Source organism: Mirounga angustirostris, unplaced genomic scaffold, assembly GCF_029215605.1.
Source record: "Mirounga angustirostris isolate CCGP_5_RB_7025 unplaced genomic scaffold, mMirAng1.0.hap1 SCAF_2, whole genome shotgun sequence".
Classification (NCBI taxonomy): domain Eukaryota; kingdom Metazoa; phylum Chordata; class Mammalia; order Carnivora; family Phocidae; genus Mirounga; species Mirounga angustirostris.
In genome coordinates this window covers 34221254-34241260 of record NW_026991710.1, presented here as the reverse complement: position 1 = coordinate 34241260, position 20007 = coordinate 34221254, and the positions used below count along the sequence as shown (strand labels likewise).

General features: G+C 44.7%; 1 protein-coding gene across 1 annotated transcript; it reads right to left on the bottom strand.

The window, feature by feature from the left end:
- Positions 1-5741: 5741 nt before the first annotated feature.
- Positions 5742-20005, bottom strand: UCHL1 (ubiquitin C-terminal hydrolase L1). The gene is made up of 9 exons (XM_045881253.3): positions 19929-20005; positions 19801-19812; positions 19270-19398; positions 15974-16124; positions 13617-13702; positions 13491-13538; positions 12544-12610; positions 11563-11621; positions 5742-6180 (listed from the first exon to the last, which is right to left on the bottom strand). Exons 1-9 carry the CDS (start codon positions 19959-19961, stop codon positions 6094-6096), a joined length of 672 nt encoding a protein of 223 aa, XP_045737209.1. The 5' UTR covers positions 19962-20005; the 3' UTR covers positions 5742-6093.
- Between the last annotated feature and the right edge of the window lie 2 nt (positions 20006-20007).

Below are 20007 nucleotides of genomic sequence, written 5' to 3'. Positions count from 1 at the left end.
CTCCCTCTCAAATAAATAAATAAATAAATAAATAATCTTTAAAAAAAAAGATCTGGTTATATCACATCGATTATACTTCGTATAACATCTAACTCAGCATTGGCAGACAAAGTATTTGTTTAATGAACTTGTGATTTGAACTTATTACTGCTTATTTCTATTTATGATAAAATAAGTAGAACCTGGGTAAAATTATGAATAGCCTAACAAGCAAATCAGAAGGCTGGCTTTGGCCAATCTATATGAGGACCAGTTAGTCCTGTCCAAAACACTGGGCCAAAAAACTGAAGGCCCAAGTACTATCACACTTCTCCATTTGCCCAGAAGGGCCACAGTCACCAGTAACGATTGGTTTTTCCTTCCTGACTCAATTTTGTTCAAACTTACTTAGCTACAAAATTGCCATAAGTTTTCCTATGCTGCCACCTACTGGACAAAGTAAGTATAGCTTTGAATAAAGCTTTGTCTTCTATTATTCAATGTGCTTGGATACCAAATCGAGAACTTCCTTGGTCTTAAATATCCAAATACTGAACATTTAAAGGTTGTTTCCTCTAATCACTAGAAATTCCTTAATGTCATCCAAAGCCAATACACCTATGAATCTCCATTTTCAAAACACCTCTTCTGTACTAAGTTTAAATCATGATTTCCTTCTTCAAAGTCCCTACTCTGCAAGAGGGTAAATACATTGCTATGGTTCATGTCTTGATGTAAAAGGGAAAGTACCCCCCCTCACTGCAAAGAACGAGGCACTGATGGTCTAGGAGCCATGGTTTAGGATAACGTTTAGGAAAAGTTGTTCTGGAAATCGGCTTTATGCCGGAAAATGAGGCGTGGCTTGGCAGTAAGCAGAAAAGGACACGTGCTACCTTGGGATTTAGCTTGGAGAAAAAAAGAGAGAAGGCTAGAAAGAAACTAGCTGGTGATAAAAATAAAAACAATAGTGTCTGCTATATTCCAGGCACCTCCCCAAGAAGGTCACAAGTATTGTCATGGGATTCTCACAACAGCCCAGGCAGCAAAGACCGAATGCACTTGACAGAGGAGGAAGTCGGGTTTGGGAGGCCACCAGCCGGCAACGGCAGGGATGCACAAAGCTCGGCGGCCTGGAAGGTGTAGCCCCGGGAGACCACGGACCAGCAGAACTGTCGGGAGACAAAGCCAGAGCAGCTCCTCGTTTGATGCCATTGATTTTAGTTAAAAAAAAAAAAAAATCACAGCCAAAGGAGCCTAAGGAGATATGACAGCCACATGATTTGCGGTATCCCGCATGGGATTCTGGAACAGAAAACGGGCATTAGGTGAAAACGAAACAAGTATGAATCAAGGTTGGGCTTTAGTTAAGAATTTATCAATATGGGTTCATTCACTGTGGCAAATGTATCATACTGAGTTTTTTAAGCCTGGCTTTTAGAGAATGATTAACACTATGGAAAACATCTGATTCCTAAGAATTAGGAGACACGTTAGTATAAAATTGGATTTTGAATGGTTTAAGAACACTGATGGCGGAGAACCGCGGCCACCTCTCTGACGGCGCTTGGCCGAGTCTCACGGCCACCACCATTCCCCGGGGCGTGGGGAGCTGCGACGCCGCGCCCTCTGTTCACCCACCCGGGGCCGCGCCGCCCTCCGCCGCCGCACCTGCACTGCTGGGTCCCGCCAGCCCGGCCTGATGGCGCAGATGGGGCCGGCCCCTGCAGATGGGGCCCTGCGCCGACGAGATCCCGCAGTTCCCCGCCCGCTCCACCACTCAGAGTGACCTGTCCCTGTGTGAGGGCTCGAGGGAGGCCCTGAAGCACTGCAAGGCCAACCACGGGCTGGGCTCCCTGCCCCAAAGGGACAGGTGCAGACTCTGCAGATCCATGGGCCAGCCCCGCACCCACCTTCACCCTTTCACCTTCAGCCGGACCATGACTTCAGAGTGTACCCACGGAGCTGGGATTGGGAGAGAAGAGGGGGTTTCGCACCCCACAGATGACCGGAGACGCAAATGTGCTGTTAAAAGACTCTGGTTTAGGGTGCCTGGGTGGCTCAGATGGTTAAGCATCTGCCTTCAGCTCAGGTCATGATCCCAGGACCCTTGGATCGAGTCCCACATCAGACTCCCTGCTCGGAGGGGAGCTTGCTTCTTCCTCTCCCTCTGCTGCTCCCCCTGCTTGTGCTCTTTCACTCTGTCAAATAAATAAAATCTTTAAAAAAAGACTTTGGTTTAGACAAAAAAAAAAGAATATTGATTGCCAACATAAGAAGGGAAAGGAAACCATCAAATGATTTAAATTGCTCAAATCCAGATATTTTGTATTAGGAGAAAACATCATCCATACTATTTGTTCTGCTGAGACTTCTCTACTTCTTTCTCTTTTGTTCATGATGATTCACACACACACACACACACACACACACACACCACACTCAACTCTGTATTAACAGTTTATGTTACGTTAGTACAATTACTCAAGGCATGTTCTGCCTGTACTGAACTCTTTGTGGCTTATCTCAGCTTGATCCTCTAAATCCTGTGGGAGTGGTCCTATCGTTCCCATTCTACAGGACTGCACGGGACAGCCTGACTATAGGCAATTCACAGCGGCACATTGTAAGGCTATGCCAAACCACACCTTGTTCCTCAGCTGATGCCACATCAACATATCAAACAGGTGAACAACTTAATGCTATTGTACCAATGAGCTAAGATCACATCATTCAAGGGACAAAGAAAGTAACTCTGCCAAATTAGTATGTCAAGTCATTATTTAACAAGACAGGGTGTGTAGGAAACTGAACATGTTCCAAGTAATTTGAGGTTTAGGAAAACATCAAGGGGGCGCCTGGGTGGCTCAGTTGGTTAAGCAACTGCCTTCGGCTCAGGTCATGATCCTGGAGTCCTAGGATCGAGTCCCACGTCGGGCTCCCTGCTCAGCGGGGGGCTCTGCTTCTCCCTCTGACCCTCTTCCCTCTCGTGCTCTCTGTCTCTCATTCTCAATCTCTCTCAAATAAATAAATAAAATCTTAAAAAAAAAAAAACTTAAAAAAAAAAAAAAAGGAAAACATCAAGATGATGATTTTAACTTCTAAAGTAGCCTTGTAATGGGGGTGCCTGCCTGGCTCAGTCCATAGAACATGGACTCTTGATCTCAGGGTCATGAGTTCAAGCCCCACATTAGGCATAGAGCTTACTTAAAAACAAATAAAATAAATAGCCTTATAATAGAGCTGGCAGAAGACAAAAGACTAAGTTAATGAGTTCTACTGACTTCAATTATAAATTAAAGAAACTTGAGAGTAAGCTGGAATTAACCAGCAGGAGCTCACTGCAGAGTTCTAAGTCTTGGGGGGGGGAAACACACACTTTTTTATTATAATATGGAATTCTGGAAAGTTTGGAAAATGAGAAAATAGTTAAAATCACTCACAATCTCCATACGTAGAGAGAGGGGCAGACCCAGGTCTTTTAAGAAATTGCACGTTTCACAAGGACACACAGCCAGGGTGTTGAACGGGGTCATGGAAGTGTGGGACCCTAACGCTTAAACTTCATTCGCTTGAAGGTGGGTCCATCTATTCCCAGCAACAATCCATGTTGTCCACTCTTAGAGCCAGTCCGCTTGGGTTTGAATCTAGGCAACATCATTTCCTACCAAATAACCTTCAGCAAGCTGCTTAAGCTTTGCTGTGCCTTAGTTCTCTATTTGCAATATGGGGATAATACCAATCTCAGATGATGACGAAGTTTAATTTAGAACATAGTTAAAAACTTAAGCTCTTACGGTCTTTTCTAAACACATAACATATACACGTTTATAAAACTCACTCATTTCATGCATAAATATTTTTCCATGTTTTGGGGTCTTTCAGGAGACCAAGTATTATACTTAATGTGTAACCTAAAGATTCCTCAATTGGACATTTTGGGTGTTTAAAAAGAGAGACGCTTAGGGGCCTCTGGGTGGCTCAGTTGGTTAAGCATCTGACTCTTGATCTCAGCTCAGGTCTTGATTTCCGGGTCATGAGTTCAAGCCCTGCTTTGGGTTCCATGCTGGGCATCGTGCCTACTTTAAAAAAAGTGGGGGAGATGCTTAATATCAGGTGGCTTTGCCTGTTGAAAGCACTAGAGTCACCTTCAAGGCCAAAGGCTGATAACATTTTAAGGAATAAGCCAAATGGACATAGATCTTTGACAAATCGAAGACGTCAATTAAGAGGGCTTGTTGGGAAACAAGATGCATACTGCCTTCAGATGGAAGACAAAGTCAGTGGTACCTCTTGGAGTTGTACATGGCTGAGGCCTCAAGAGCAGTGGGGAAGTAGTTGGTACTAGATGGAACCTTCTAGGGGCCCTTTCCTGAAATCTAGGTTAACATGAAACAGGGAAGATGTGGAAGAGGGTAATTCCTTTGCCCAAAATTATTGAGAGGCAAAAGTGGAGGTCAAAGACAAGTTTGGTAAATCCTGAAGCCTGTTCATACGTCTAGCTACCTTTAGGTAGTGAGTCCAGTCTAAGCCCGGTTTCCCTTGTGAATAGCTGTGAGGCCTTGGGCATGTAACCTAACCTCCCTGCTGGCGTAAACTGAAATATCTCTGTACCTCCAGGGGAGCCTTAGCTATTGCATAACCTTTCACGGTGTGGCATGCTAAGGCACGTTAGTTTGGGAGCATTTTAATAAATATGTTTCTCATACATGAAGTATAAAGGCTTAGAGCTACATTGAGTGGTAGAATTTGAATTTCTAAGGCCATAAGTAATATATATATTTTTACCAGCTCCTAGAAGTGGGAAGGAGCCTAGCTTTGTTTCCTTTCCCCTAAGTCCTTCTTCAAAGTGTTGTACATAAGTCACACACCAAGTTAGAATTGAAAATACATCCCTCTGGCTTCAACTCTGAGCAATTACAATAATCTGAATCACTTTTTTTACATTAAAAGAATGTCAATCGTAGTGATCATTTTCCTCCTAGGAACCAAAATATCCTTCACTTGCAAGCTGGATTCATAACCTTAGTCTAATTATGAGAAAAACACGGGACATAGCCCAGTAGACGGGCATCATGTAAAATACTTGTCCAGTACCCCTCAAAACTGTCAAGTCCTCAAAAACAAAATGTGAGAACTGATCACAGCCAAGGGAGCCTAGTGAAACATGACAACTAAATATAAAATGGTGTCCTGGATGGGCTCCTGGAACAGAAAAAGGGCATTAGGTCAAAACTTGAGGGACTCTGAAGAAGCTATGGATGGGAGTTAACAGTAATATCAAGATTGGGTCATTATAACAAATGTTTTATACTAATGTAAGCTGTTACTAATGTAAGCTGTTAATAGGCAAAATGGAGGAATATATGGGAACTCTAAGAGCTTCTCAATCTTCTGTAAATCTAAAAATTCATCTAAAATGGAAGTCTATTTAAAAAATTTTAAGTCTACAGGTATACACAGTAATATGAATGTATAGAAAGGGGCGCCAGGCTGGCTCAGTCGGTAGAGCATGTGACTCTTGATCTCAGGGTTGTGAGTTCGAGCCCCAAGTTGGGTGTGGAGATTAGTGAAAATCTTTAAGATAAATGAATCAATCAATCAATCAATCAATCCATAGAAAAAAGTCTGGAGACTCTGAACCAATACTACTTTTATGGTAATTTGCCTACCCTGTGCCCTAGGAGTTGCTTCTATGGAAGACATAACCATATAGCACTGGAGGGGAAGATAAAAGAGAAAGTGGAAACCAGCTGAGGCTCATCTCTTAATCAGCAGAAAAGTTTTATTTCTTTTAACGACAAACAAACCACATCCAAGGCCTTAACTTACAGACGCAAACCAAAGTAGTAGCCATTTAAAGCATTAGCTATTGAGGTACAATACATACATGGGGGGGAGGGGAATGCTTCACCATCTGAAGCTTATACCAAACTGCTCGATCGACAGCTGAGCTCTGCTAGTGCTTGGGTGTGGCCAAGGGGAAGAGCGTAACTGCAGAACCGAAGGAGAACAGCTGTGTTCCGCAAGTACTGAAGCATTCTGGACTGCATTGGTGAAGGTGGGTTTCACATATAAGGGAAAGGGGTGGGAAAAGGCTACATCCCCCCCAGGGCATTAGGCTGCCTTGCAGAGGGCCACAGCAGAAAAGCGGACCTCCCCTTGTTCACGCTCGGTGAATTCTCTGCAGACCTTGGCGGCATCCTGAAAGGAGAAAGGTCATTCATATCCAAACAGCAGCGGCTCAAAAGGAAGTTCCAACAGGAAAGTTAACGGTAAGGCGCAGAGGTCACCCTGATCAACTTCAAACCTCCCACTTTAAACCAGGGCTGGCTTCAGACCAAAAATAAATTAATTAATTAATTAAAAAAAAATCAGGTGTTGGGCAAGATAAGAACTCATGCACAGACTTGACTTTAGAAGCTTTGACTTCTTTATGACTTTCACCAAGTGCTCTGGGCTTCCTCCACCTTGTGCCTGGTTTTGACAAGAAAACTACATACACTAGGAACGCACTTTTCCTCAAATAGCAACAAGGTAAAAAATAGATCCTCTCTCCCATTAGGGGGCCTAAGAAAAAAGTTCCCCTAACTCAAGAAATTCCAAGTAAACACAAATTCCTTTCAAGTAAACATTTTACCGAACAGTCTTAAATGCCTGGTGTTCCAGGTGTTAATGACTTATCGATGTTGGAAGGACATGTGTTACTAGTTCTAAGACCCAGATTACAAAGATTGGTAATAGAAAATTGATCCCAAATTCTAGGGTTTAAACGCCTTGGCATAGTAAATATCAATCACTGCTTCATCTGTAAAAAGTCTAGTGGAAAAATAGCTCCACAAACCATATGAAATGTAAGACCTTTAAGAGGACAGAACAGTCATGACGCATCAGCTCCCAAGGTCTAAAAACCATCGACTCCATGAGCTGGCCCTTAAAAGGCATCAGCCACATCCAGTTTTGCTCCTGCTTTAGAACCAGTCTAGAGGGGATTCTAGATTGACATCTACATATTTCATTCTCAATCAGAATTATACTATTCCAGACCTTTCCTGTAGGACCCACAGGGATAACAACTATTAAAAGGTGTGTCTATAAAGGGAATAGTCATTCATCTCCTACAGACCATGAGCAGTGACCTCAGAATTCATGGGTTAAGTTTATGTCATTTCTTACCAGTTTAGCAACAATTTACTATATACTTCAGACAACCTAATACAAGCTTCAACCATATACAACCAGCCTTACTTAGGATAAGAATTTTCACTAATTAAGATGCTCGTTTATTCCATTTAAGTGAGATTCTAGTTAGTTTTTATTGTTTTTTTTTAAACAGGGTTTTACCTTCCCCACACCTCAAATTCTACTCAAGCAACAGCTTTTGGTATCCTACGTGGAGTACATTTTTGTGGTATTAGCAGTGTTCAATATGAAAGTACCTTAGAGCTTTATTAGAAGGACCAGTCTTTCCCCCAAATGGGTCATCACCAGAAGTTCTGCCTCTTACTCTCTCCCCTAAGTAAATTCTACCTTTGCAAATCACCCTCAATCCTGCTTTTCTAGATCTATTTCTCATTCCACATTACTACTCCCATATGCCCCTCGTATATCCGAGAATTAGCTCCAACTGATCTCAGGTGTGTGTGACAGCAGGCTAGAGAAAGTGACCCTCCCTCCTTTGCGGCATCATTTGGTCCACCAGCACCTTGAGGTCGTGAGGTTTAGGACATTCCAAAGCCAGGTCTATTACCCAGGAAGGTAGTCCTGAACGGTGGCTAGGATTGCCCAGATTTGAACCACGGTTTTGCCATTTAAGTCACTGACCCTGAGCATCACTTAACCTCCTGTACCTCAGTTTCCCCACCTGTAAAATGTGGGTATAATACCCACCTCAGAGCCTCATTAAAAGCATTCTCTAAAAGCTAGAAGTCCCTTAGAATAGCATCTAGCACAGGGGTCAGCAAACTGTAGCCTGCTGCCTATCTTTATGAATAAAGTTTTAATAGAATACGGCCACATATTCACTCAGACGTGGTCTCAGAATGGAATACAAGCGTACCTCATCGTATCGCACTTCGTCTTACTGCACTTCTCAGAGACTGCATTTTTACAAATGCAAAGTTTTTAGCAACCCTGCATCAAGCGAGTCTACCAGCACCTTTTTTCAATAGCATCTGTGTTTCTGTGTCACATTCTGGTGATTCTTGCAGTATTTCAAACTTTTTTCATTGTATTTATTACGGTGATCTGTGATTAGTGATATTTGATGTCACATTAAATTGTTTTAGAGTGCTACAATCCACATCCATACAAGAGAGCGACCTCAATCAATAAACGTTGTATGTGTTCTCACTGCTCCGGTGACCAGCTTTTCCCCCATGTCTCTCGCCCCCCAGGCCTCCCTGTTCCGAGATGATATTGAAATTAGGCCAATTAATAACCCTACAATGGCCTCTAATGCGTTCAAATGGAGAGTCACACATCTCTCACTTTAAATCCAAAGCTAGAAATGATTAAGCTTAGTGAGGAAGGCACGTTGAAAGTTGAGATAGGCTAAAAGCTAGGACTCTTGTGCCAAACAGCAAGTTGTGAATGCAAAGGAAAAGTTCTTGAAGGAAATTAAAAGTGCTACCCCTGTGACCACATGAATGATAAAAAAGCAGAACAGCCTTATTCCTGGCATGGAGAAAGTTTGAGTGATCTGGAGAGAGGATCAAACCAGCCACAACATTCCCATAAGCCAAAGCCTAATCCAGAGAAAGGCCCTAACTCTTCAATTCTGTGAAGGCTGAGAGAGGTGAGGAAGCTGCAGAAAAGTCTGAAGCTAGCAGAGGTTGGTCCAAGTTTAAGGAAAGAAGCTGTCTCCATAACATCAAAGTGCAAGGTGAAGCAGCAAGTGATGGAGAATCTGCAGCACATTATCCAGAAGATTAGCTAAGATCATTAATGAAGGTGGCTACACTGAACAACAGACTTCCCACGTGGATGACCTAGGCTTCTATTGGAAGATGATACCATGTAGGACTTTCACAGCTAGAGAGGAGAAGTCAATGGTTGGGTTCAAAACTTCAAAGGACAGGCTCTCTTATTATGGGCTAATGCAGCTGGTGATTTTAAGTTGAAGCCAATGCTCACTTACCATTCTGAAAATCCTAGGGCCCTTAAGAAGTAGGCTACATCTGGAAAAACAAAGCCTGGATGACAGTACCTCTGTTTACAACATGGTTTACTGAATATTTTAAGCCCACTCTTGAGACCTCCTGCTCAGAAAAAAAGATTTCTTTCAAAATGACTGCTCACTGACAGTGCACCCACACAGTTCTGATGGAGATGGACAAGATTTGTGTTTTCATGCCTACTAAATAACGTCTACTCTGCAGCCCCATGAATCAAGAAGTCATTTCAACTTGCAAGTCTTTTTAAGAAACACATTTCGTAAGGCCATAGTGAGTGATTCCTCTGATGGAGCCGGGTAAACTGAAAATCTGCTGGGAAGGATTCACCATTCTAGAGGTCATTAAGAACATTCCTGATTCATGGGAAGAGATCGAATATCAACCTGAACAGGAGTTTGGAAGACATGAATTCCAACCCTCATGGGACTCTGAGAGGTTCAAGACTGAGTGAAAGAAGTACCTGCAGGTGTGGTGGAAAGAGCACGAGAACTAGAATGAGAAGCAGAGCATGAAGGTGGGACTGAATTGCTGCCATCTCATGAGAAAACTTAAATGGATGAGGTGTTGTTTCTCATGATGAGCAAAGAAAGTGGTTCCTTAAGATGGGATCTACTGGTGAAGATGCTGTGAAGGCTGCTGAAATGACAACAAGGCTTTCGGGGCTAGAATATGACATAAACGAAGTTGATAAAGCAGCAGAAGGGTTTGAGAGGATTGACTCCAATTTTAAGAAGTTCTACTGTGGGTAAAACTCTGTATCAAAAGCATCATATGCTACAGGGAAAACATTCGTGAAAGGAAGAGTCCATGGATGCAGCAAACTTCACTGACGGCTTATTTTAAGAAACTGCCACAGCCACCCCAACCTTCAGCAACCACCACCCGATGAGTCAGCAACCATCGACATGGAGGCAAGACCTCCACCAGCAAAAACTTTACAACTCAGAAAGCTCAAATGATGGTAGGCATTTTTTTAGAAATGAAGTATTTTTAATTAATATATGCACACTGTTCTTTTAGACAGAATGCTATTGTACACTTAACAGACTACAATGGAGTACGAACAGAACTTTTATATGCACCAGGAACTATAAATTTCACTTAACTCACTTCATTGCGATATTCGCTTTACTGCAATGGTCTGGAACTGAACCCACAACATCCCTGAGGTATGCCTGTACTTGCAACAGAGCCAAATGCCACACGAAGCCTGAAATACTTTCTACCTGGCTCTTTACAGAAAGTTTTCCAGCCCTTCATCTGCACACAGCAAGCACTCAAAAAAGATTAGTTATTACTACAAATGAAGTACTTACACCTTAACAGCATTTCTTCTTATCACAATTAAGCAACTTCCCTTTATAACAGTAAATTGATTCAATTCTAGAGACTTGTTTTTAGGGGGAAGGGGCCCCAGGTAGTCTATCAGCCCTTGTCCAGAACTAAGAGGTCTCTGGAATTCTTTACAGTAGGACAGTGATCTTAGATCTTAAAGTTATCGAGGCAGGTTCTGAATCTGCTCCTCTCGTCCTCTAACAGTGGCCCCAGGAGAAGAAAAAACTGAAGTCAACGGCCTAACTGGAATTCCTAGTACACCAGCTGTAAGACAGACCCTAATCCAGCAGTGTGACAGGGATTAAGAAAGGCTCAGGTTGGGGGGCGCCTGGGTGGCTCAGTTGGTTAAGCGACTGCCTTCGGCTCAGGTCATGATCCTGGAGTCCCGGGATCGAGTCCCACATCGGGCTCCCTGCTCGGCAGGGAGTCTGCTTCTCCCTCTGCCCTCTTCCCTCTCGTGCTCTCTGTCTCTCATTCTTTCTCTCTCAAATAAATAAATAAAATCTTAAAAAAAAAAGGCAGGCTCAGGTTGGGTCCCTTGAGTGGTTAGCTGTGATGTAATCTGACAAGAGGACAATGGTCACCTTAATCCCACAAGGAAGTAAAGCAATGGCTTGCAGGCTAATTCTAACCCTGGACTAAAGTCAGCACACGATACAGATCAGTCATGGCTGCTCTGGAGGATCCTGTTTAAGACCATTTGCTAGAAAATACAGTAGACAGAATTACTAAAATAGGGGCGCCTGGGTGGCTCAGTCGTTAAGTGTCTGCCTTCGGCTCAGGTCATGATCCCAGGGTCCTGGGATCGAGCCCACATCGGGCTCCCTGCTCCGCGGGAAGCCTGCTTCTCCCTCTCCCTCTCCCCCTGCTTGTGTTCCCTCTCTCGCTGTCTGTCAAATAAATAAAAATTTAAAAATCTTAAAAAAAAAAAGAATTACTAAAATAATCTTTAAGCCCTAAAGACTGCTATTAACCCAGACGATGGGGTGCTGGCTGCCCTGAAGAAGTACTACCACCTGAGACAATATGGCCAAAGAAAGGTGGGCCTCAGTGGAAGATGGGTTCCAAAGATTACCTGCAGCAAGGAGTCCTCTGAACTGGTGCCATGGTTTACCGGGAAAGGCATTCGTCCATCTGGAACAGAGAAGCCAGGCAGCTCAACTTTCTCTGCAGATTTTCTGGCTGCCGTGCTTACCCAGCCTAAAGAGAAGTTTTCCATCTCCCAAATACCACTGCCACTCCCACAGAGGAAGGCTGGTCAGAAGCAATCGGATGGAAAGGAAGTTCGAATGCTCCTGGATACCCACCCGGGGCAATTCTAATCCTCAAGCAACAGGACCACACAAGCCCAATGTGGTCACCCTAACAGAAAGGCTTGGGCCACATCTCCTGGGAAGGGTCCCAGAGCAAAAGGCAGACGCAGCCTCTGAGGTACCGAGGAGGTGGAGCCAAGAAGGGATCTTTCGGATCTCACTGCCCCTTAATGACTGCTTACTGGCCCCAAGTCTCCTTCGCTCTTGTCTGCTTATAGGTGGTTCTCGAGGCAACATGGCTGCAAGTCTTCATTAATACAAAGGGGATGACTTTTACCAGATGGCTATCTTTCTTGTTGGCATATACCAGCTAAGACAAATTACCCCCCAACATGTCCAAATTCTTCCTATGCAAACAAGATCACATTGAGGCATTTATCTTTTTCCAAAAGTACTCCTTGTCGGGATGCTGTGGGAGATCCTACAGTGCTAATGCTGTAGGGGAAGGTGGGAAGAGAAAACATGAACACGGATGCCTTGAACTGGCACGGATCTCTTTGCCGGTTTGGGACTAAAACCATTCTTCCTGCAGGTCACTGCCTGATGGGTGGTGGAAGTGCTCTGTGTGATAAAGGGGTAAGTGCCCCAGTGAGAATACCTCGTTGTTTTGGCTTTGTGAACAAAGACACACTTCATAAAGATACACTAACTGCCACAAAGTCACGCACCAATACCGTAAGAGGAATTTCATCTGGAAGAATGCCTGAAACTACGTGGGGTTCCAAAAATGGAGTGAAACCTACCAAGTTCGTAGAGATGGCCATCCACGTTGTTAAACAGAATAAAATGAAAATTCACTTTGTCATCTACCTGAGGAGAGTCAAGAAATATTTTTGAAGATGAGTTTTGATTGTACTATATACTGCATTAAAAATGTTTTCCTTCAGCTTTACTGAGATACAGGACATAATATTGTGTAAGTTCAAAATGTATAACATGTTGATTTAATACACATATTTTGCAATATGATTTTAAGAACAGAACTTAATTTATTAAAAATAAATTCTGTCACTCTAAGGATAATGCGCTGGAACTGACTTGCTTATTATTTTAAATTAGTATAGCTAACACTTATGTATTTCCTATATACTAGACAATATTGTAAGACTATCATAAAACCTTAATCTATTAAAATAAATATAGTAACTATCAGAAAGCTATGACTTTTTCCTGAGGAGGAAATTCAGGCTTAGGAAGGATTAAGTATTTCACCCAAGGTCAAGACTAGAAAGTGGTAGGGCCAACAGTAGTTATAAAGGCACGGATACAGACTTAAATCTAATTAACTGTTGATTAAAGGACTGTGTTCAGGTTAACGATATATTTAAGCCTTCTAGAAACCGTCAGTCCTTGCTGGTAATCTTACTCTCTCCAACAGTCTGTGGGAAGAGTATGTGAAATGCTCAGTTGCCAGGAGGGGGATATTCCTCTCAGAATCATTTGGATGTAAACAAAATACTGTTTGAATTTACTCAAGACTATGTTTACTGCCAATTAGATTTCTGAAGAGCCATTTCAACGAATAGGTCCGACCAAAGCATGATTCTGGAAGAGTTTTCTGGGCTTAATTGGTCTTAATTGGCCTTGGGTGGAAAGGTCTGCTGTGTTCAGGTAAGAGGTTCCTGTATGTATTCCAGGGGAGACACAGAGCCGCCTGGGCAGCCTGGCTCTGATCTGTAATTGCATTTACCCGACATTGGCCTTCCTGTGCCACGGCATCATGGGCTGCCTGAATGGCCTGCAGACAAGAGAGAATAATGAGCACAAAAACCTCTGTAGTCATTTAAAACTGACGCTCTGGAAGTAATTTTCCTACCTCGTTCTTTTCAAAGCATTTTGCTCGGTCTTCAGGGGACAGCTTCTCCGTTTCAGAAAGAAACTGTTTCAGGACTGACCCATCCTCTTAAAAAAAAAAAAAAAAGAAAAACACATTAGTAAAGACAGAATAGTGCAAATGGGTGCACATTTACAGCACACTTAGGCTGTTACACAGCCAGCCACGTTCGGTGACTGAAGTCTTCACTATGGCCCTGGAGGGGTAGATGAGCTGTCCCTTCCTCAGCCTCTTTCCAACTAGTCCCTTCTCCCTGCATTCAAGCCGATGAACTCTCCGCTCCTCCAGAGGGCGCCAAGCCCTCTCCTGCAGCTCTTCCCAGCCATCCGGACGCTTTTCCCCTCCCACCTCACACTCAACCTCTCAAATCCCTATCACCTTCCTTACGGTGCTTATGCATTTGGAACATGTATTTGTGAGATCTGTCTTGCTATAAAGGCAGGGACTGTCTTGTCTATTGCTAGTTGGACTTTTTTTTGGTTTTTGTCAAGATTTATTTAAGTAATCTCCATGCCCAACCGGGGACTCGAACTCACGCGCTCTACAGACTGAGCCAGCCTGGCGCCCTTCTAATCGCTATTATCTATAGCAACTGGCTACACACAACCCTACATGGTTCAACAACATTCTAGTCTAATAATAGGTTCTCAAACCAAGATTTTTTACTTCAGGGTAGAAAATGCAATCTTAGTAGTACGGATATCCAGAAAGACATTAACTTAAGGATCTTAAGAAGAAATGTAAAGTGCTTAGTAGTCTGGCCCAGAGACAAATGACCAGCTGACAGTTTGGTATAAGCATTTTGTCACTGCTCAATGTGGCTAAATCTAGGAGACGCTGAAGACATGTCTAGAGCAAGATCGATTTGTATTTCAAAGACTGCATTCCAACTTCCAGCTCTAAACTCAAACAAATTAGTTAAGTAAAGACCACTTAAAATTTGGAAGGAATCCTCTTCATTTTACGGGGAGGGCTAGGACTCCAATTTCCTGTGGCACAATCATGACCACGGCTACAAGAGTTCTCGTAGCTTCTGCTGACCTCCCAAACACAGGACTCTGAAGTGAGACTTACTGCAGAAGAAATAAAGGATCAATCTACACCTCCTTAACATGCCAAGTCAATATTTGATAAATTGAGTTCTAGAAGACTGGATCTTTATGGCCAGACAAGCAACCCCCCCCGCTTTTTTTTAAGATTTTTATTTATTTGACAGAGAGAGAGAGAGACAGCGAGAGAGGGAACACAAGCAGGGGGAGTGGGAGAGGGAGAAGCAGGCTTCCCGCCAAGCAGGGAGACCTATGCGGGGCTCAATCCCAGGACCCTGGGATCATGACCTGAGCCAAAGGCAGACACTTAACGACTGAGCCACCCAGGCGCACCGCCCCCCGCCTTTTTTTTTTTTTTTAAATTTTGGAAGTATACCAGCAGCAGTCTTGGCCACACTTACCTTGCTTAAAAAACAAAACAAAACCAAAAAAACCCATATCTGACCTGCTCCAAGCAACACCGTGGACTATATTAGCTGAAATTATTCCATTCTTAGCCACCCCCATCCACTGTCTAAATCAGGAGTTGGCAAACTACTGTGCCTATTTTTGACTTATTGGAACACAGCCACATCCACTGCTTTACATCTTGCCTGGGGCTGCTTTTAAACTGCAAAGACAGAGACCCACTGGCCCTCAAAACCCTAAAAGATTTACTCTCACCTTTCAAGAAAGTTTGTTGACCCCTGGCCTCTAGCACGCATTATGCCATGTATTTTAACATATTTTCGTGCTGTTCATTGTGCTTCTGATAAGCCTGAGGGCTGAGACTCCTTTCTGGAAGTGAGCTAAGACCCCAGACCCTTGTTTGCAGCTGGATCCTTTCAAGGTTTCAAGCTGCTATGTTTCCCTGCAGGAGCCTTCACGGTATCTTCGTCTGGCTGCTCTAGGCTACTTTGGTTCTCCTGTTGCTTAAGAGACCCAGAACCATTAGAGACAGGTCCTAAGTGGTGATATTTTATGGTTTAACATCATCTCTAATTCTTCTGAAGCGTCGAGCCTTGAACAAGGGCACATGAGAATCACGCATATGCAGGGAAGTAGTACAGAACTACCTCTCTATCTCTCTTCCTTCCAGGTGGAAGAAGCTAGACCATGTTTCTTGGAAAAAGAGTTTCCTTTCCTCAAAAGAAAATCCATCATTAATTTGCCTACTGATTACATCCAGATCAGTAGGTTTCAAAAAAATGTAAGGCGACGACTCCGCTGAACAGACCCCTGGGGGTTTGGGGATCACAAGCTCTGGTTAACTAGAGGTCAACCAGAGGACTGCCCTCAAAATCCACTTACCAAACTCCAGTTTGTCTTGGTTATTGGCCACGGCATGGATAAGCCCGATGGTGCCACAGGAGTTGCCAATGGTCTGCTTCATGAAGTACACCTTAGGACTGACTTCTTGTCCCTTCAGCTCTTCAATCTGTTTTTTCCTGAAGTTCTCATGCTGTGAATATAAAACATTTTTTTAGATCTCATGAAAATGCAAAGCCCTAACAGACGGCAGCACAGCGAGTTCTACCACCTAAATGGAAACACAAGTGGGATGTGTGACCAGGAGCCTTGGTTCTAGGTGCTGGCCAGCACCCAGAGGATCACCTGTCTGCGTCCCACACCTACGCCAGCCCGTAGGGTTCTGAGAGGTTCTGAGACTCCACGCTGATGCTGCAGTGCAGTCATGGCCTTGGATGTTGCCCAAGGATTTGTCTAGACACCACTGCAACCTTTTAGCTTGAAAATGTGTGGTGTCCTGAAGTCAGAAAAACAGGCACGTTCATTTTTTTTGTCCTTAAACCACCACCACCAACTATATTTCACACAGGACCCCAATCAAGCTTTGGTCAATTTAACATCCTAATAAACACCAGCCAGTCTATATCCCAGTATTCTTTAAAGTTCTACTTCTACTGTGTCCAAGTGTACTTCTTTTCAATAACAAATACAAAACAAGACTTAGCTGCTGAAAGGAACAATTTTAAGAAATTATTCCCTCACTTTTTTTTTGGAAGGAAAGACAACGGACCTAGGGTTCTGGGCTGTGATTCCACAAAATCTTCTCACCCTACAAGAGAAGATGTGACACTTGCGTGTCCTTGTCAACAATACATTTTGAGGACAGATTAACAATGGGAGGAGGGATCAGTAAATGAATGAGACTAGAGATAGTTTTCCTCAAAGAATCCATCTGCTCTTTGTACAGTAATTTAGGGGGCTTGTCTGGACCTTTCACTAATGGATTTTAGACCTTAAAGGTAGGACTTCTCAGTTAAAGCACAGTACTGCTACCATAGAAACACTAATGTGTCGTAACTAGTATAATCGGACAGAACATCGGAAGTACGTTTCCTTTGTTTTTGTTGTTGATGGTTTTTTTTTTTTAATATTTTAAGTAATCTACACCCAATGTGGGGCTCTAACTTACAACCCTGAGATCAAGAGTTGCACACTTCACCCAATGAACCAGCCAGGTGCCCCTAGAAGTATATTTGTAATTCCAGTAGCCTTACATTACTATACACATAACTGACTTAGTTTAAGCCTGGTCTGTGACGCCATCAGATGAGTAAGATCTCCCTACCCCACAAGACCAACTAATTGAAATTCTAACATCAAAGATCTACCATGTCTTTGAAATGAGTTACTATTCATGGGCTGTTAAGGATTTTCACTTTTCTGGGTTTGTTTAATGGGATAGCACCATTCTTTAGGTGTTTGAGCTCTTGCATGGAGCTACTTCTGCAAATATTTCATTATCACTTAAAATGTTTCTGAACTGGTTAGTGGACAGCTGGGTGGCTCAGTCGGTTAAGCGTCTGCCTTCTGCTGGGATCTCAGGGTCCTGGCATGGAGCCCCGAGAATCAGGCTCCTTGTTCAGCAGGGAGTCTCCCTCTGCCCCCTCCCTGCTGCTTGTGCCCGCACTCCCGCTCGCTCTATGTTCTCCCTCACTCTCAAATAATAAAATCTTAAAAAAAAACCCAAAAAACTGGTCCAGTTAAGATTTCGTAACACTCTTAGACAAAATCAGATGCTTTCTAAATTAACATCAGCTTATTTGGAAATCAACATATAATCCTCAACTTTTCTTTGAATTTGCTTCAGTGTTTAGCCTAATTGGTGCTCAGACTAGGTGCTCAACAAATCTGACTGCCCCAGCTAGAGCTAAAGGACTAAGCATCCAGATCACTCAAATCAGAACGTTCTTTAACAAGCTCAGCTTGATCCCGTGAAAAGCAAGCAGTGGGCTTTTGAAAGACAAACACGATGCACCACTGCCTCCCAGAGGCCTTGCCTGGGAGTGCTGCTCAAAACCTCCGAGTCATCATGGATCCTCTAATAAGAGCGCTCAGGCAGAGGCTCAAAGGAGAGAGGAGATTGTGTTTGATTCTGTCAACAGGGAAGCTAATTTGACTTGCAATTATTCGGCAGCTCGGGTTTACCTAACCAAAGGCTTTGGCAATAAAAAAACATGTCAGTGGGATTATCCTAATAGCTTTAATAAGGGTTTTTTAACTCAATATCAAGCCCATTTCCTAGGAGGAATGCCTGCAACTTCCCATAGAACTTAATAATTTATGCTGAGGATGCTTCTAGAACACCCAGCCCTAGCATGGTGCTTCGGTTAAAGCTTCCACTGTTTGGAATGATGCCCCAAAAGCTACTGCCCCAGGTTTTGTTAATGCAGATTTCACCACTCCCAAATCGGGGGTCAAGTGACAGCAATAGGAGATAAGACAATGCCATGCCAGTTAGTGGGATTTCATACATCGCAAGACAACAATTACCCCAGCTACCTTTTTATATCTGATGCTCAGTCTTTGAGGTACATACATCCATGCACACTTGTAGGAGGAAGACCATCTAAAGGGAAATGAAAAGGTGTTTCTAAAACTGCTTTAATGCCCACCTATTTCACTTAGCTACAAGGTGAGAGAGGAAAGACAAGAGAGGTGGAAGGAGGTCCCCACACACAAATGATTAAGCTTTTTTTAAAAAAGCACATCGGAGAGGCTAAAAACCAAGTGTGCATGTTGTAGGGAGTGGAGGGTGGGAAGAGACCCAAATCCACCAAAGACCCAGGAGTGGAGATGGAGCATTAGAGAACCTATTGTTTTGCTGTGGCTTAGGCAAGCCCGTCCCCCCCTCCCCATTTTACTGCAAGGTGGGAGTCTGAGAACCAAACAAACTGGCAGGTCACAGCCCTTAAAGGGAAACAACCAGCCATTCCTTGGAGTGGAAGGCTCTGAAACGCGTAGGTTGCGGCCAACTCATGAATAGGATGAATTCCTTCTCGGGATAATGGGGATGATGGAACGGAGATGCTGCTACTTCTCCTTGAAATTCACGGCAATGCTGAATGGACGAGCGAGGAGCCAGCAAATTCTCTAACCACCCCTGAGTAGATGCCATGAAAGGGCGGGCTTCTCACCCCATCCCCCGCAGGAAGGGGGCAGTTTTGCAGGTGTGGGCGCCCGGTCCGGGAGGGGAGCGGAAGGGAGGGAAGCCGGGAGTCCACACGGCCCTCCGCGCCTCACTCGGCCCTGGAAGCGGCGCGCACCACCCCGGGCCCACGCAGCCCGGGCCCACGCCCTACCTGGGCCGTGAGGGGAAACAGCAGCAGCAGCGCGCAGGCAGGCGCGGGCACCGAGCCCAGAGCCTCCTCCTCCAGCCCCAGCACGTCCGCGAAGCGCCACTGGCCGGCCACCCCCAGCCGGGCCAGCACCTGCGGAGAGGAAAGACGGCGGCCAGGCGCGCCGAGACCCCGCGAGCGGCGGGCGCCTGCCGGAGGGCGGGCCCGGCCCGGCGCCCTCGGTGCCCCCACCCCAGCCTGGGAGGAGTCGCAACCTGCCCCGCCCCCATCCCCCGCCGGCTCAATGACACAGCACAAAGCGCGGCCCCCACGTGGCTCCCGCGAAGCCCGCGCCACGCCCTCGGGAGCTGGGCCCGCACCCTCCCCCCACCACCTCCGACGGTTCCGCAGAGTCACCCCCCGACCCCGATGCCGCGGCACGAGGAGGGCGCCCGGGACGCCGCTGGGTCCCTGCGAGACAGCCGGAGCTGATGCGCGCCTCCGCCTCGGCGCTCCCGGGGGAAGGGGACAGAGGCAGTGCGAGACGCCACTCACTTTGTTCAGCATCTGAAAGGCAAATGCAAAAAAAAATACAAAAATAAAGCCGGTCATCGAGGCAGCTAGCTGGCGAGCGCTGACCCTCAGCTCTGCGCTCCCCGGGCGACGATGCACCCGACGCTTACCTCGGGGTTAATCTCCATCGGTTTGAGCTGCATCTTCGCGGAGCGCAGGAGGACCCGCTATCAAGAGAAAAGGAAAAAC

Coding starts and splice junctions, on each gene's coding strand:
- UCHL1 (XM_045881253.3), bottom strand. CDS start 19,961: ATGCAGCTCAAACCGATGGAGATTAACCCCGAG. Junction 13,703..15,973: donor CCAAGACAAACTGGAGTTTG/GTAAGTGGATTT, acceptor TTTTTTTTTAAG/AGGATGGGTCAGTCCTGAAA. Junction 6,181..11,562: donor CAGAGGACTCCTTGCTGCAG/GTAATCTTTGGA, acceptor TTCTCCTTTCAG/GATGCCGCCAAGGTCTGCAG.